This window comes from Sus scrofa, chromosome 2, assembly GCF_000003025.6.
Source record: "Sus scrofa isolate TJ Tabasco breed Duroc chromosome 2, Sscrofa11.1, whole genome shotgun sequence".
Lineage (NCBI taxonomy): Eukaryota > Metazoa > Chordata > Mammalia > Artiodactyla > Suidae > Sus > Sus scrofa.
In genome coordinates this window covers 76,877,100-76,893,057 of record NC_010444.4, presented here as the reverse complement: position 1 = coordinate 76,893,057, position 15,958 = coordinate 76,877,100, and the positions used below count along the sequence as shown (strand labels likewise).

The 15,958-nt window shown below is 58.3% G+C and overlaps 1 protein-coding gene across 9 annotated transcripts in view; it reads right to left on the bottom strand.

The window, feature by feature from the left end:
- Window positions 1–15,958, bottom strand: part of TCF3 (transcription factor 3) — a 47,197-nt gene that overhangs the window by 13,218 nt on the left and 18,021 nt on the right. For all 9 annotated transcript variants that reach the window (XM_021084225.1, XM_021084224.1, XM_021084229.1 and 6 more), the window contains exons 4-16: window positions 10,926–10,999; window positions 10,756–10,834; window positions 8,304–8,371; window positions 7,099–7,228; window positions 6,339–6,388; window positions 4,960–5,062; window positions 4,716–4,882; window positions 4,495–4,627; window positions 4,018–4,076; window positions 3,827–3,905; window positions 3,063–3,136; window positions 2,525–2,686; window positions 2,341–2,443 (exon numbers count right to left, since the gene is read on the bottom strand). In XM_021084225.1, the coding sequence (XP_020939884.1) occupies window positions 2,341–2,443; window positions 2,525–2,686; window positions 3,063–3,136; window positions 3,827–3,905; window positions 4,018–4,076; window positions 4,495–4,627; window positions 4,716–4,882; window positions 4,960–5,062; window positions 6,339–6,388; window positions 7,099–7,228; window positions 8,304–8,371; window positions 10,756–10,834; window positions 10,926–10,999 (1,281 nt within the window). The remainder of the gene's footprint in view (window positions 1–2,340; window positions 2,444–2,524; window positions 2,687–3,062; window positions 3,137–3,826; window positions 3,906–4,017; window positions 4,077–4,494; window positions 4,628–4,715; window positions 4,883–4,959; window positions 5,063–6,338; window positions 6,389–7,098; window positions 7,229–8,303; window positions 8,372–10,755; window positions 10,835–10,925; window positions 11,000–15,958) is intronic.

The following is a 15,958-nucleotide window of genomic DNA, read 5'->3' as shown; positions in this document are numbered from 1 at the left end:
AGTCACTTCAGCACTAAGGTAACCAGGAAATGTCTGGGCACTGCTTGTGGGTGTGGCCACGTTGGAAAACACCCCTTTTCTGGAATATGTAGGCACACACATACCCACACATTCTACAACCTGGGAGGATACCCAAACTAGGGGACACGGGAGGAAAGTTCTGGAAAGAGCCCGGTACTGGGACAGAACCTAGTGTCCCATCAAGCCAGGGCCAGGTGAGTGAGCAGGTGAGTGGCAAGGCCACGCAGCAGGACAACAACTCACAAAGCCCCTACTGCACATAAATAAGATCCAAGGCCAAGGGCACGCAGCTGCCTGACCCCACAACAGGGCTGTAGGCACAGCCTGGGCTCTCCAGCAGCTGAACCACGCTGGGGGGAAGCTGCAGGTCAGAGAGCAGCTCAGGGGCCCCCTTGCTGTTTCCAGGCTGGGGCATCCTGGGCACTGTGGGGCACAGAGCAGCATCCCTGCCCTGCCCCCTCAATGCCAGGAGCCCTGCTACTGTGACAAGTACAGGAGTCCCCAGAGGCCGCTAACTGGTGAAAGACCAGTTCAAAGGGATATCGTCAAGAAACCCAGGGGCGCTGGTCAGTCAGGCTGGTTCTAGGTGGGGGGGGGGGGTGCTGGGGGAGTGCTGCCATGTATGATGGCATGCTACTGCCACATGATGTGGCCTGTTTTATACAGGTGAATGAGAGGTGGGTGGGGGCCAGGTTTGGGGACTTCCCAGCGTGGGTCCTGGACCCTCTCCACCTCAGATTCCACAGCCCCCTGCCCCTGTTAATTGACCCTAGGACTGGCTACCATGACCCAGGACCCCAAGACCCCCATGGGTACTCGCAAGCGTGCTGCACTGTAACCCCCACCTCTGCACACAATCTCCTGCCAAGTAGACAGTTGTCCTCTGACTGGCTGCAGGATACTCAACGTGCTGGCCCCTCCTCAGCCTCTCTTAACCTTGCCCCTTCCTGCTACTGCGGATTGCTCTGCTCCCCTGGAAAGTTAACACCCCAGAACTCCAGACACCTCTCTCTATCTGCCTTGATTGGGTCCTGGACTCAGCAACCAACACAGCCCACCCTGCTCCATGTCCCCCAGCGCCTGCCCTGCCCCTGCCCCTGTGCAGACCAGGCTCTGCTCCATCCACTCTCCAGCTGGGACCCCATCCAGGCTCCCTGTTCTTCACTCCACCACGTGCCACAGACGCCCAGATCCCAGGTGTGGATCAGAACCCCACCTCCTCCTCTCCATCTGCAAGTCCTGTGGACCCTGACTTTAGAACACCTGGAAATCAGCCCTCTGCAGCCTCTGCCAGGGCCAGTCTCCAGCATCCACTCACTCCATCCCTTCTGAGAGGACAAGGTGGTCCCACGAGCCCTGGTCTGCCCTGTCTAGCCCTCAGCCCAGAGTCTGTCCTCCCTGCAGCGGCCACCAGAGGGCACCTCTGAGCACCTGAGTCAGACCCCACCCTCCTCTGCCACAGCCCTAGGGACTCCTACTTCTCTGGGGTAAAAGCCCAGGCCCCTGCTCCACCTGCCTGGCCCCTTCCTGCCCTCCTGCTCCCTCTCTGCCCACCTCACTCACTCAGCTCCAGCCACAAGGCCTCCTTGCTGTTCCCCCAACATAGCAGGCACAGGCCTGCCCCAGGACCTTTGTACAAGCTTCTCCTGGGCACCTGCCTCCTTTGATTCCTCCCTGGCTCTATCCAAATATTACAATCTTGTCCCCATCACTAACTTCAAAACCCCAGACTATTCAGCTCCCCCCGACCCCAGCAACTGTCCTGAAACACTCACTTCACCTTCCGATTTCCACACTACAAGGCACCCTCTTTTTCCGCTCAGTCTGTTTTGTTCCTGGTGCCTAGAAAAGTGTTAGGTTCACAGAGGATGCCAAACATATGTCTGTTGGGTGAGCTTGGTTTACTGGGTGAATAGAGAGGTAGTAGCCCCCTCCACAGCCACAGCTGGACCCCTGGGCCCACTTCCTTCCCAAAGGAGCTGACCCATGACCTTACTAGCCTCTAAGTACCACCAATACCTGCCCAGCTCCCTGCCACCCCTGTGGGATCTTGGCCCCAGGCCCAGAAGGGCTTCTCTGGTGAGGCTGAAGGTGGCATATTCCACCCCACCCCCCCTCATTCCATGGGCCTCAGTTTCCTCATTTGGAAATAGGGATGGACAGTCCTGAGCCCAGAGACCACCTAGGTCTGGTGGGTGGTTCTCAGTTCCTCTGCCACAAGCTCCCTCATCCCGCTTTACAGAGTTATAACGTGGCTCTGAGGGAGAGTGACACTCAATGGCCAGGCCACCCTGCCAGGGGAATGACGCTGGGACTTACCACCGTAGGAGTCAGGTGGTCGAGAAAGGTCGGGGAGGGCCACGTGGTTGTGCATGAGGCCACTGCTGCCTGAAAGGCCATCTTCTGAGTGGCCGGCTCCCACCTGTGGACAAGGAGGGGGCTCGTCAGTGTGGCCTACTCCCGCTGCCTGCCAGCCTGCCTGCCCGCTCCACCCGGCACTTACCAGGCCAGCGTGCCGCCCGCTCAGTGGCATGACAGGGCCGGCAAAGCCTGAGGCCAGTGCCCCGTGGCCAGGCAGCAGCCCGTGCACATCCCCTGCTGTGCCCACGGCGTGGCTGCGGAGGACATGGATGGCCTCGTCCAGGTGGTCCTCCATCTTGCTCTGCTGTGGAGGGGATGGGGGTGAGGGGCCTGGGACACTGGGACCCAAACAGCCTAGCCAGCCCATGTGGGCCAGGGCCACACCTTTGGCTGCCCACCAACTTTGGCCCTTATTCCCAACCAATTAACTGTGAAGTTCATTCTGGTCGAGGGGCACCTATCTAGCACATTCTGCTGTTTCCATGAGACCTGAGGGCTCTTACAAGACGAGGTGTCAATGTCACGTGAGATGTGGCCACAGCAGACATGCTAAGCTACACGCTTGGGTCTCCTCCCAACCCTGGGAACTGGAGGCTGTGTCTGTCACAGGAACCTCTGCCCACCCCACCCTCCACCCTCCTCCCATCAGCATGCACCCTCCTTGGCCCCCAGATGCTCACCAGGCCATGGAGGCCCCCATCGTAGCTGGGCGATAAGGCACCAGGAGCTCCGGCTCGGGGCCACTGTGACGTCCCTGGAAGGGCAGGGGGCACAAGAATGGGCAAGGTGTCCATGCAGCCTGACCCAGGGAGGGAGTTCGCATGGGGTTGTGATGCCCGAGCTGGCCACGTGGGGGCTCCCACGCCCAGAGAGCAGCCCCGGGGGACCCCAGAGACACGTCTCAGCTAGGCTAGGATGTGAACCCAGTGGCAGGTCAGGTGTTAGAGCCGCAGGTACCCCACCTTCAAACCCCATACCCAATCCTCCTGTTTAGGAAAAGCAGCTCTTCCCAGTCCTGACCCTGCGGGAAGAGCAGGGGAGGAGCTTGCCCCAGGGGACCCAGGCCAGGGCAGTGCAACTGCCTAGGCCCCCCAGCCCTCAATCCTCCCTGACGCCCAGCTGTACCTCAACATCTATCAGGTGAATAAACCCTAGTGTGCATGTTCTGGAGCTCAGGCAGGAGCCCGGGGCTGGCTGCTCTGGCTCTTGGATGCCCCAGGCTCCTGCTGGATCCCACCGCCTCTCAAGCTCACACCACATGGACTGTCGCGCTCTGCTTCCTGGCCTTTGTCTGTGTTGTGACCTAAGAGCACTGGCTTGGATACCTCCTCCCCCAGGGAAACTTCCTGGAGCTGAGGGAGGTGGTCTGTCCTGCTTCCCCCCCCCCAACTCCAGGGGCTGCACTCACTGCCACAGCCTCCCTCCCCCAGCATGCTGCACAGACCTGCCAGGCCCTGTGGGGAGCCCACGGGGGTTGAGGGGCTGGATGAGAAGTTATTGCTTGAGTGATCTGGGGAGTAGATCTGCAACAGGGACAAGGAGAGAGAAAAGGGCCACCAGGTAGCCAGTCAAGGGCCAGCCTCTCAGGGTCACCAGCCCAGCCCCCACTGCCACCCACCATGTCCCATGCCTCACCGAGGCTAGTGCCTTCCCAAGGGCGTCCCCTGAGCTGCTGGCTGTGGTCCCACGGGAGCCTGTGGATGGAAAAGGGAAGCCCAACCTCAGGGATGCAGCAGCCCTAGAACCTGGGCCAGGCTTATTTGCCCCGGCTGACGGGGAGCTCCCTTGTGGACGGACGCCCCAGCCTGGGACTGGGCAGCCCCAATCTCAGCCCACCTTCTTTCTGACATCTCGCCACCTGCCTCCATGGGTGACTGGGGAACAGGCAGGCTGTGAGACTTCAGGGGAACAATTCCCCTCTCTGAGCCTCAGTTTCCCCAATGAAAAATGGGACCTACTCTTCAAAAGGGCCTTTGTGAAACACCTGAAGGGAGGCTGGGGAGCCTGAGTCACAGGCTGGTCCAGGACAGGAAAGTGTTGTAAATAACAAGGACTGGACCCTGGGAAAACATTTTGAGTCCCCCAGGGAGCCAGAGTGAAAGGAAACCATACCCAGGAGGCCGTCGGCCCCGCTGACAGGGGGCGTGTGGCTGGAGACGCTTCCGTAGGCGGCTGCGGGGACCGAGGAGAAGGTGGACACGGCTGGGAGCCCGCCATTCACCTCCGTGCTGTGCAGCTGGTAGCCCTGCAAGTGGGGTCAGGGTCGGAGGGGGTCAGACAGGGGCCCTGCCCACATGCCACCCCCGCCCCCCAGGCCACGCCGAGGGGCCTACCATGCGCTCGTGCTGGTGTAGGCCACCAAACCCACCGCTGCCGCTGCCCACGGAGCTGCTGCCACCTGGTGGGAGGGGCAGGGGGGACGAGGCACCGCCCAGCATGGGCCCAAAACCTGCCTGGCCTGGGGGGCTCCAGAGTTCGGCTGGGGGGTGCAAGCTGCCATCTGCAGAGAGGGGAATGGTGAGGTGGGTGGCCAGAGGGACCCTGGACCCTGCCCTAGGCACCAGGAGCACCCCGCACCTGCCATGTAGAAGGGGGTGGGGTAGGCGCTGCTGGGGGTCTTGGTGGACGGGTAGGCGGCTGTGTTCCTGCTGTAGTCATCACCTGAGCTGGGTGGGTACACCTGCGGGGAGGTGGATACGTGGGAGTGGTCAGGTAGAGGGACGGGTGGGAACTGGCCAAACTCGCCCTCAGCCGGCCCCTTCTGTCTCCCCCTCCACCCCACTTCCCTGTGCTGCTCTAACCCTTCTGGCTACAACAGCACCACAGCCCAGCATCTGAGGCTCTGCTGGTGTTAATCTCTCTGCTATTCCTTCTTCACTCCCACCTCCCGCTTGCCCCACAAAGTCCCAAGCTCACACCAGAGGCCTTTGTAGACTGGCTTTCCTGCCCAGAATGCCTCTTCCCTCCTTAATCCAGCAAACTCCTATTGACCCATCAAAACCCAGTGGTACCACCCCTGGCCCTTCTTTCTCCCTTATTCCCCCAGCATCGGAACCTCCCTAAGCCCCAGTCCTGATTACACAAGACCTGGGGGCCTCAGAGGTAGGGCCTTAGGTGAACAGTCTGCCCAGACTGCCTCAACTCTGATTAGCTGGCACTGCCTGGAACTGAGGCTGGGCCAGCAGCAAAGTGCTGGGATCAACTGGCAGAATCAGCCCAGTACTGGAGCAGAGAGTAGGGTACCAGTTCGAGCAAAGGCAGTGGGACAAAGTGGGCTCAGGAGCCTCTTGGCTCTGATGTTCCACGACATGGGCAGGGCGGGGGGTCGGTCAAGTGAAGAAAATGCAGTGATGACATGAGCAGGGTCTTAGAATAGCCCACGCCTGCCTGCACCTCCTGGTTGCAGGGTTTCAAACTCTGATGGTGACTCTGGTGCAGGCTGCATCAGCCTCGGAGGCCATGCTGCAGGCCAACGAGGGAGCCAGGCAGAGGGCAGTGGTGGCTGAGCTGGAGAGTCTAGCAAATTGCCTTTTCCTCCAATGTGATTAAATTTCGGGACCACGGTGCTGGGAGCCACTGATGGCTCGGCACCATCTGCTGGGCCTGGCACCTTGCCAGGCAGCTCCAAGCTGGGCTGATGGGGTGGGAAGTAGTAGGTACGTCCAAGCAACCCTGGCAGGGTGGGGTGGGGACCCTCTGAACTGGCCCGCAGGTCGCCCACCTGCTCCTGCTCCCAGGACCCCTGTTCACACACTTTCTGAGGTGCCTCAGCCACAGGAAACCACTTTCTTTTACAGCAGGAGGGACCCAGGCTAGACCCAAAGAAGGACTTCCAGATGGCCTCAGAGGCTGTCTCTGGTCAGGGCTGGGTCTCAGGGCAGAAGTCCAGCTGAGCCCACCCCTGTGGGGCTCACAAGAAGCACTTGGCCTGTGGGGCCCTCTGTCCCCCAACTCACCGAGGATGGGAGACCTGGTGGCACCTTTCGGACCTTCTTGGGCTGTGCATCTGTCAGAACAAGAGGCATCAGCACCCCGGCCCAGCCCCCGGCTCTCCTGCCCAGACACACCTGTTCGCAGGGGTTGGGGGACAACTGAGAGACCCCCAAGCTTGCCTACCAATAGGATGATGCACACAAGCCTTGGGCCCATGTGCAGAACTCAGGGGGCAGGTGTGTGCGGGGAGCCGGGACGCAGGGGTTAATGGGCCCAGGGGCCAGTGTCGGCTCCTTAAGTGCCAGATCACACTTAAAAGTCCTGGACCTGCCAGTGCCCTGCCCCCGAAGTTACTAACCACCTCAAACCCAGGGTCCTTCTCTCCGTCTCTCGGGTGCCCTGTTTTCGCATCTATGGGCTTTGTGGTGGCTGATCGTGCTGTCTTGACAGCCCCCACGTTAGAGTTGCGGGGCTGTGTGATATCCTGGACACATGGAGGCTGTGACAAGCATCACGGGTGTTAAGGTGCTTCCTTCAGGCCAGGAGCTCAGCGTTAAGGGGTGGATGATAGACATTAAACACACATCACACAAAGGTGTGTGGGGGTTGGGAAAGCATGACCAGGGGCTCACAGGAGCCACACCCTTTGCCGCAACTTCTCAGAACACGACCACTAGGACCCATGGGAACCAACGGTGTCTGCTGCTCCGCAGCTCACCAGGGGTCCTGCTGCCCACCCCAGGCCCAACCCCCTCCCCCAGCCCCGGCAGCCGCCCCACTCACCTAGACCGCTGTCCGCAGTTCTCCTCCGAGGGTGGCCAGAGTAGGAATAATACTGGGTCCCTCCCTTGACACCTGAGGGGGACAGCGGCCCTGGGCTGCTAAGGGCCAGCTCACTGGGAGGGAAGCCAGCCTGAGGGAGCAAGAAGGAAGGGGAGGTCACGGCAAGCCTGCGCCCAACTCCCAGACCAATTCCAATTTAAAAAAAAAAAGTGCAAAGGCTGGGGCCAATGTACCAGGGTCCACGGGGTGACAGTGACCTGATGGGGGGGTTCCCTTCCTGCTGACAGCTGTGGCCTTTCTCTGAGCTAGACAGGGAAAGGAGTACCGTGGAGCCTGAGGGATGCTGTTGTTCTGGGTGCTAAAGGTGCATAACCGCGCCTCAGGCATCAGCAGACTCTGCCTGTTTCCCCCCTTTTTTTTTTTTAAAGGTAAATGGTTTCATCTTGCAGACATTAATTTGAAATAGACTCTTCCCTTGAGAGCAACTGGGAAAGCTACACAGCTTCAGCTTGTCTGACTACAAAATGCAAGCCATGGGGGTGGGCGGGCTGTGCAAGTTCTGCCCTTGGCACAGGCCCTGGTCCTTGGTGGGCGTTCAGCGCCTGTGACTACTGCCCCCTGCTTTGGGCCCATGTGCACACAGGCTGTGCTGCCTGGGATGGGGACATGGACTAAAACCCTTGGATGTCGGGGAAATGGCCCCAAAGAGTGACTGGGACAGGAGGCCACACAGGACCACTGTGCAGGTCACAGCCTCCCAGCTGGGGTGGGTGTGGGTGAGAATCCTGCCCAGGCCGGGGACCTGCAGAGTGGGCTCCCTGAAGGGCAACAGGGCACAGGCAGTGCTGGGCCAAGAACACAGGACCAGGCTGGGATGAGCAGGGCCAGGGCCTGTCTGCTACTTGGGGGTGGGAGGGTGGCTCCTGGAGCCCCTACATCTGTGCTTGAGGGCTCCCAGGCTGGACCCCAGGCCGTGGCCTCCCCCTTCCCAGCTGGCCAGGGTCAAGGACCTTTCATAGATCAGGAGGAAATGGGGACAAGTTTGTTTAAAATTACAACTAGGAGGGAATAAAAGGTGAGGATGAGGGGTCGAGCAGTGACTGTGGCTCCCACTGGGTCCCCCCAAGTCCCGAACCACCTGTGCTGCCCCTAGTCTGGATGTGGGATGCCACCCTTCCCCGCCCACCACGCAGACAGGGCCTCACCTGAGACAGGCTGCCAACCCCTGCGTCTCTCCCAAAGGGGGTGTATGTGCCCCGCTCGCCGCCCTTGCCTGGAGGATAGGAAGGAGGATCACCTGGAGCCAACTGGGCACCAGCACATGCCTACATACAGCAGGTGCTCCACAAGTGCACCATACTGAGAACCATGGTGGGACACCAGTCTCCCCACCAGGTGGCAAGGGGCTGAGGGGCAGGTGGGGGTCCAGCCAGATGCTGTACCCAGATGACCCGCAGAGGATTCTGCAAACCAGTAGGGCCCCCACATGTCCTCACCCCCAAGGCGGGACAGCACCAACTGGGCCCCCACCCCCGCCCTTTCCTCTGTTCAAGGTCATGAGGTGTCAACTCCCCAGGGTGCTGGGTTCCCAGGGGACAAGTCGGGGACCCTGGCATCTGCAAGGTTCAGCGGCTAGGCCCTGGGCCAACCTCCCAGCCACGGTTAGTGCAAGAACAAACATGTGACGTCCCTGGGGACGCTGATTCTAGAGACTCAGTAAGAAGGGGGCCTTGCTCAATGTGGGTGGGCCAGACCGAGGCCATGGGGATGGCTCGCCCAAGAGAGCTGCTGGTGTGACAGCTCCATAAACACCTGAATGCAGGCTCACCTAAAGCAGATCCTTGGATCAATCAGTACCTGAGCTACTTAAGTCTGTTTCTGGCTTTAGCTGAGCAACAATTTTGACAGGGTGGACCTTAACCAGTTTTGCTGTGAACAAGCAATCAGAACACTTGACTGACTGATTGGTTTACTCTTAAACTGGGTTGGGGGGTGGGGGAGAAATCTCCCCTTTATTTATTTTTTTGGCCATCGTGGCATATGGAATTCCTAGGCCAGGGTTCAGATCCCAGCCGCAGTTGTGACCTACACTGCAGCTGTGGCAATGCCCATCCTTAACTTGCCACAGAGATGCCACTGATCCCACTGTGCCCCAGCAGGAACTCCTCTCCCCTTTATTTTAAAAGGACAACAATTTTAAGTAGACCCTTGGAGCAAATGCTGTTCAGGGGGCAGAGAGAAGGGCCAGCTCCAACACCACGTGCACCAAAGAGACCGGAGGCATCTGCTCCCTGGGCCAGTGGTGAACCTCCCTCTTCCCAGGTGGGCGTGGGAAGCCAAGTGGGCCAGCCCAGCCAGGGCTCTGGGCTCCACCTGGGAATGTGGGTCTCCCTGCAGGATGGGGCTGTTGTGGGTCAGTCTTGCATGGTAGGCACTGAAAGGAAGGATGAGACCTTGCGGGGTCCAGAAACCCTGCGGGTATACAGTAGGCATCTAATCCGTGCACTGGGCCCAGGCAGAGCCATCTGGTCTCGTGGAGGAGCCAGACCAGGTTGGGGGCTGCAGGGAACAGAATGACTCTGCCCCCTGGAGCCCTGGCGATTAACACTTGCTGCCGTCCACTGCTATCCCCCCATGCCCAGCACCAGCCCTGATTTATAACCAAGGCCCAAGGAAGTGGAGGCTGTGCCCACCTCCCAGCTGGCTCGCTGGGCCCTGGCTCCACACTGCCCTCTCTGAGCAACTTGGCCACAGGGGCATGTAGTGGGCATGGGACACAGCTGGGCCTTGGGCCCTGCTGACCAGGCCCAGCAGTCGGAACTGCTCAGGCCAGGAAGAGACCAGAGGAAGGAAAAGCAGAAGGGTGCAGAGGCCACCCCAGGCCACATGGGCCGGGCCTCACCTCCAGATCTGGGGATGGGCACAGGCTCCTACTGGACAAATGGCATGCTGGTGGCTACCCTCCCTGCCTGCCTCCTGGGACTGCTCTCGGGCCTCACTTGCCATCCAGCTCCTACTCTGCGCCCCCACAAGGGCTGGATCCCAAAACCCTCCAGCCTCAGCTGCCCCACTGGTTGGTGAGGCCCAGAAACCTGCAGTTCCCCCATCCCCCAGCAGCCACCAACCCCATGATACACCTTTACCTGGGAGCCAAGCCCACCTGGCTGTCATGTGGAAGCACCTTGTGTCTCAGGACCGCTAGGCTGCACAGCACAGGGCTGGGGCAGGAGCCGACTCAGAGCAGCAAGGCCCCCCTTCCCCACCTGACCCCCTAGAGATGCCAGCTTTACAGTCACCCTGACGGGCTCTCAGAACAGGGAGGGGGCCTGGAACAAAGACCTGTACAGGCCTGAGGGTCCCAGCGGTTGGGTCCCTTCTCGCTGAGCCTTTGGCCTGGGGAGCTGCAAGTCCTCAGTACTGGCTACGCACAAGGTTCTGTAAGTGAGTCCCTGACCTGTAGGTCTAGGCTCAGTCCCAATTCCCGTGGGGAAAATGCCGGTGCCCCAAGGAGAGCATCGTTAGGACTCTGGGGTCCACTTCCCAGCAGGGACCTGGCCGGTCACCACTGACCCAGGGGAGCCAGGCTCTGTCCACTTGTGACCTTTGCTCCATGCTCAAGGACCATGGGGGCAGGGCCGGCGCCAGGCAGACACTCACCTCCGAGCCCGGGTCCTAGGAATGTGGACGAAGAGAGGCTGGCGTGGGACTCGCTGAACTGGGCACCTTCACCATAGCTCTGTAGGGAGACGGGTGGGGTGAGGGTACTGCCGGGGAAGTGAGCTCAGGGAGGCACCCCCACCCCAGGGAGGGTGACCCAGGGTCCTCACCCGGCTGGGGTCGAAGGAGGAGCTGTTCTGCTCACTGGCGCCCCACGAGCCTGAACTGGGCCGGTCCTCCAGACCTGCAGAGCGGGAAGACAGAGTCAGGGGCCTGCCTGCTCCACACCAGCTCCAGCCATAGAGCTTTCCAGGCCCTTCCCCACCCAAGCTGTGCCCATGGGCCCCCTTGGCCAACAGCAGCAACCCTTGACACATTGGTGATGAGTAACCCTCCAGGTGCACAGCTCAGAAGACAAGGCCACCAGCCATGCTGCTGGCAAAATCTGAGGCACCTACCCAGGGCCCGCCCCCACCCCCCGAATAGGCCCTCGCTTTCACTCTGACCTGCTCTGCCTGCCTAAGTCCCAGGTCCTAAGTCCCTCTGGCCCAGGTCAGGTTCTCAGGGGACAGGGCGCCAGGAGACAGGCAGAAGCTCTATTCTGAGAGTAGGAGCCTCCCGCTTCCCACCGCTTTGAGCAGCGGGGCTGACCCTTGGTTGAAATAACCGTGATGACTGCCACTGAGTACCTGCCAGGCATAGGCTGGCAGCTCCCTCAAGGTGGAATCCAGTCCCTAAGATGGGGCTCCACCCGGCCACACCTTGGGAGGCCAAGGCACGGCAGGGGTTAACCACTGCGGGGACAAGGACCTAGGACGGAGGGGTGGGCAGGGTGGGGCCCTTATCTCCCTGAACACTCGCCAGGCGGCACATGCTGGCACTCTTCCTAGGGAGTGGGCACGGGGGAATGAGCAGGGAGCTGTCCTCGACCCTCCGCCCTGTGCTCCTTTCCCTCTGCAGAGTGGGGCCAGCCCCATCTGACTCTGAGGCAAAGCTCCCCAAGCTAGGGTAGGAGGCAGAGGGACCCTACATGGACCCAACCTGCCCTCTGACCCCACATGGTGAACACCCCAAGCACCCTGGCTGCAGTCCTCCCCCCACTTTCCCCTGCTCATCTGTACCAAAAACTTCTTTCAAATTGCATCCTTCTATTTTGGTACCTCTGTGTTAATCATCCCTCCTGGAGAACTGCTGTTTAATTGTTACCTAATTTGCATAATTGTGCATATTAATCTCCCAGTCTGATGAATATTCATATTCCTCAGTTGATTCTGTATTCTAATCAGGAATTTCCAATGTGATAACGATGTGGGCCTTGCGGGCTGCCTTGGCGGGTAGGGGGTCAGACAGGAAGCTCTCATAGTTTCTGGGAATCCACCTAGCATTTGCCACCAGAACTGAGGTGCCTGCACCCCAAAGTCCTGGACCCCCCACCTGGGCTTCAGAAAGAGAGCAGCTGGTGAAGGGGGGTGACTGAGCAAAGTGCCAGCACCCTGAGCCTCAGCTTCCCTCTACATCCATGGACTTGTCAATTCCTCACCCTCTGGCACAGCCTTCCCACCCCCATGGGTATCCCCAGGAGTTCTGGAGGTGCCAGGACCCTTGAGCAAGAGCAGGAGGCCCCATCCAAGGCCAGAGCCAGGCTGCCTCTGAGCCCTCCCAGCCCCACAAGGCCTGGCAGAAGTGAGGGGAGTTTCTGGAGCCTGACACCCAGGGAGCCTCCAACAAGCTTCAGGCAGAGGCAATGGGGCCCTGCTCTGCCCTTTCTGGAAAAAAATCCTCATCCAGCCCTGGCTGTCCTCTTCTAGAAACAACAAAAAATAGGGGTTGCCCCTCCCCCACCACTCCCATTAATATAGTTATTAACCCCCTCACTGGTTAATTATGCATTTTAATAACCCAATCATGAATATTCATAACACAGCTCTTGTTTGTGTTCTAATTAAAACTTACTCACAGAATAAGATGGTGCTGTCAGAGTGTAAATTTTTTTTTTTAATGCTGGAGGTGAAGTGGTGGCAAGGTAGCCCCCAGAAAGATGATTTCTCTGCTCAGATCCAGCCCACTGCCCCAGAAAGGGGCAGAGGGCTGGGGGGTCCCAGAGCTGGTGAACCCTGGGGCGCTGTCTACAGCCCCACCTCCAGGACCACTTCGAGGATGCCACTGAGTGTGCCACAGCTGAACTCACCAAGCCCTGGCTCTAGCCAGGTGACCTCCTCTGCCGGCCTGGCTGGATGCAAGGGTGGTAGGCTTCACTAAGTGGCCTCTGTTCCAGCTGGTTCCGCCAAGTCAGGTCTGCAAACTGCAGCCCTTGAACCAAGTCCAGGGCATGCTGATTCTTGTAAAATTTCTTTTTTTTTTGTCTTTTTGTCTTTTTTAGGGCCGCACTTGCGAAATACGGCGGTTCCCAAGCTAGGGGGTCGAACTGGAGCTGTAGCCACCGGCCTACACCACAGCCACAGCAACACCAGATCCGAGTCGAGTCTGCGACCTACATCACAGCGACCTACAGCACCTCCTTGCCCAGGTGCCAAGGCTATATCCTGGGAGCCGTCCTCTCAACCTCCCTTTCCCGCACTGCCCACCCCTGTGGTCTCATATTAAGAGCCTGGCTTGGCCCTGTCCTGTGGGTCAAGCCTCATCCCTGCAGCAGCATGTCCCAGGTTCCCAGCCCACACTCCGCCCCAGGCAGACTGATGGAGCTTTCAGAAGCAAAACCAGGCTCTCTTCTCTCCAGTCTCTCCCATGGCTCCCCAAGGCCTTGGAGTAAAGATCAGACTCCTCCTAGCCATCCTCCTCCCCCAGCTCAGGGCTACCCACCCTCCAAAGGAGCAGGTCTCCACACCTGGTGATTCTCCATCCCCTGTTGTGGGGATGTCGCCTTGTGGTCCCCCCTGTCCCAGCATTGCTCACACAAGGCTGGCCCCCAAAGAGCCTCCACAAACATCTGCTTTTCATCTTCAATAACAAACTAACCCATCACAGTGTTCTTCTCCTGCAGTCACACGTGGCTACTTACCACATACATGGCTAGAGGCTGCTGTACTAGACACTGTGGCCTCCAGAAACGAAGACTAAAATATTCATAACAAAAATAACCATCAAGCACTATGATCACATATGAGAATTAACAGCACCTATGAGCAACCGTTCAACCCTCAAGAAAACGTTTCCTTCTTGCCGTTTATCAGGTGGCTGTTGGAGCCCCCAGCCTGTCAGCTCTCCCCCTGCCTTTCCCCTAGAACTAACCCCCCAAGAAACTGGATGGTGACCTGTTCAGCAGCATCTGGGGTCTCACAAGGGGGCAAGATGGACACCAATTTCAATGTGGGAGGCCCTTTCTCAAGGGGGGCTGGGAGCTCCCACCACAGGCCAGTAGGGGCCTTGCTTCTCTTCTCGTGATTTTGGGACAACTTTTGAGTTCTCACATCATCTCAGACTTAAAGGAAGCTTCAGGGAGAGACACAACATGCCCTAAACCTCAGGCCACTCATCACTTAACGTGCACCCTTCTACCATTTGCTCCTCTCTGTTCACAAGGACACTTTTTTTTTCTGCCTGTATAGTTTTAAAAGTTAATGAGAATTCCAGGCAACAAGGTCCTACTGTCTAGCAAAGGGAACTATATTCAATATCCTGAGATAAACAATCATGGAAATGAATATAAAGAAGAATGCATACATATGTATACTTGACTCACTTCGCCATATAGCAGAAATGAACAAAACATTGTAAATCAACTATACTTCAACTGAAAAAAAAAAAAAAAAAAAAAAAAATTCCAGGGCTCCAAGGAGCTCCTGTCAGAGGAAGCAAATTCTGGGCGGCTGAAGGAAAGCACTGGAGTGGCACAGAGCCCCTGCTGTTTCTGCTCCTTGAAGGTTGGGGATGAGAGTAGAGCAGGGGCCCCCATGCAAGTGGATCTGAGGCCGAAGAGGTAGTGGGTGGAGGCATTTACAAGAGCAGAGTCCCCCAAACTGGGGGTTTCACTCCAAAGCAACCACTCCTGAACCCCAGAGCCAGCAACAACAACCCCAGGGGCTTCCCTGATGGGCAGAGGATGCGTCGACATAGACATAATTCACAGAGAAGCGGCGTCCCCCAGCTGCAGAAGCTGTCCCACCCCCTCTCTCCTGCGAATTTCAGATTCGTGACCAAGGCAACAGCAGAAGGACCCCCTCCTGCTTCAGTTTCCAGGAGGACGCACGTGGTATCCAAGAGTGGATTCCTCGCCCCCACCCCACTGCCAAACATAAGCTCAGAATCCCAGCCAGGATCTCCCTGCAAGATACAGATACCGGGCGAAGCAAACACGGACACAGCCACATTCACAGCTCTGGTTAGGATTCACCCCAGGAAACCAAAGCTATCTAAGACAACCAGCACCATGCACCCTCAAGGAAACTGCAGAGCTTGTGGGTTCCCTGAAACAGGAGAAAGATAAGGCTTCAGGGATAGAGGAAAGCCAGAAAGCAGGAAAAACTAGGAAGTTTTTACAGCAAATTCAGAAGAGGTTTGGAAAATAGCATCAGAGGCAGCAAGGGAGATGGGGAGGGTGATCCAACAGGAGGGCAGGTTCTGGAGATGTCCCCGGCTCCGGGAAAAGGGGGATTCCGAGACCACAGGCGCAATGACTGAAAACAAGCCCTGACCCCAGAGCCAGCCTTGCACAGGGAACAGGAAAAACACTCAAACTTGTAATCACAGACACAGCTGGTGCAAAAAATGTTAAGGAAGCTGGGAGTGTGGCGCGTGCTCCTGTGGGACAGTGCCTGCTCCTGCAGTAGCACGTGCAATGACACAACCTGCAGGGCTGGCGCTGGGCGAGGAAAGTGAGGCCCCAGGAACTCCATCCCCAGCCCTCTGCGCTCAGGGCAGAGGCAGGTGCCAGAGGCAGTGTCCCCTCGCTGGAAAACACCCTCCAAGGAGGCGCTCGAGACCAGGAGGGGAGGCCCAGCATAGAGTGAGGATGTGATGGGTGCTCAGAGGGTGAGCACGTTTGGCTGACACATTAAGTTAAACTTGATTACTTAAGTGGAATTTAAGATGCCATCCCAACAACAGGAACCAGAGCATGCAGGAGCCGCGCTGCTCTGGCAACTTTGTGTGATGTGGTTTATCCCACAGAATCTTTGAATTGCTGCCACTATGGCCACCTCACAGATGAGACTGAGGCAAAATCAATACAATAATGCCCCGTGTG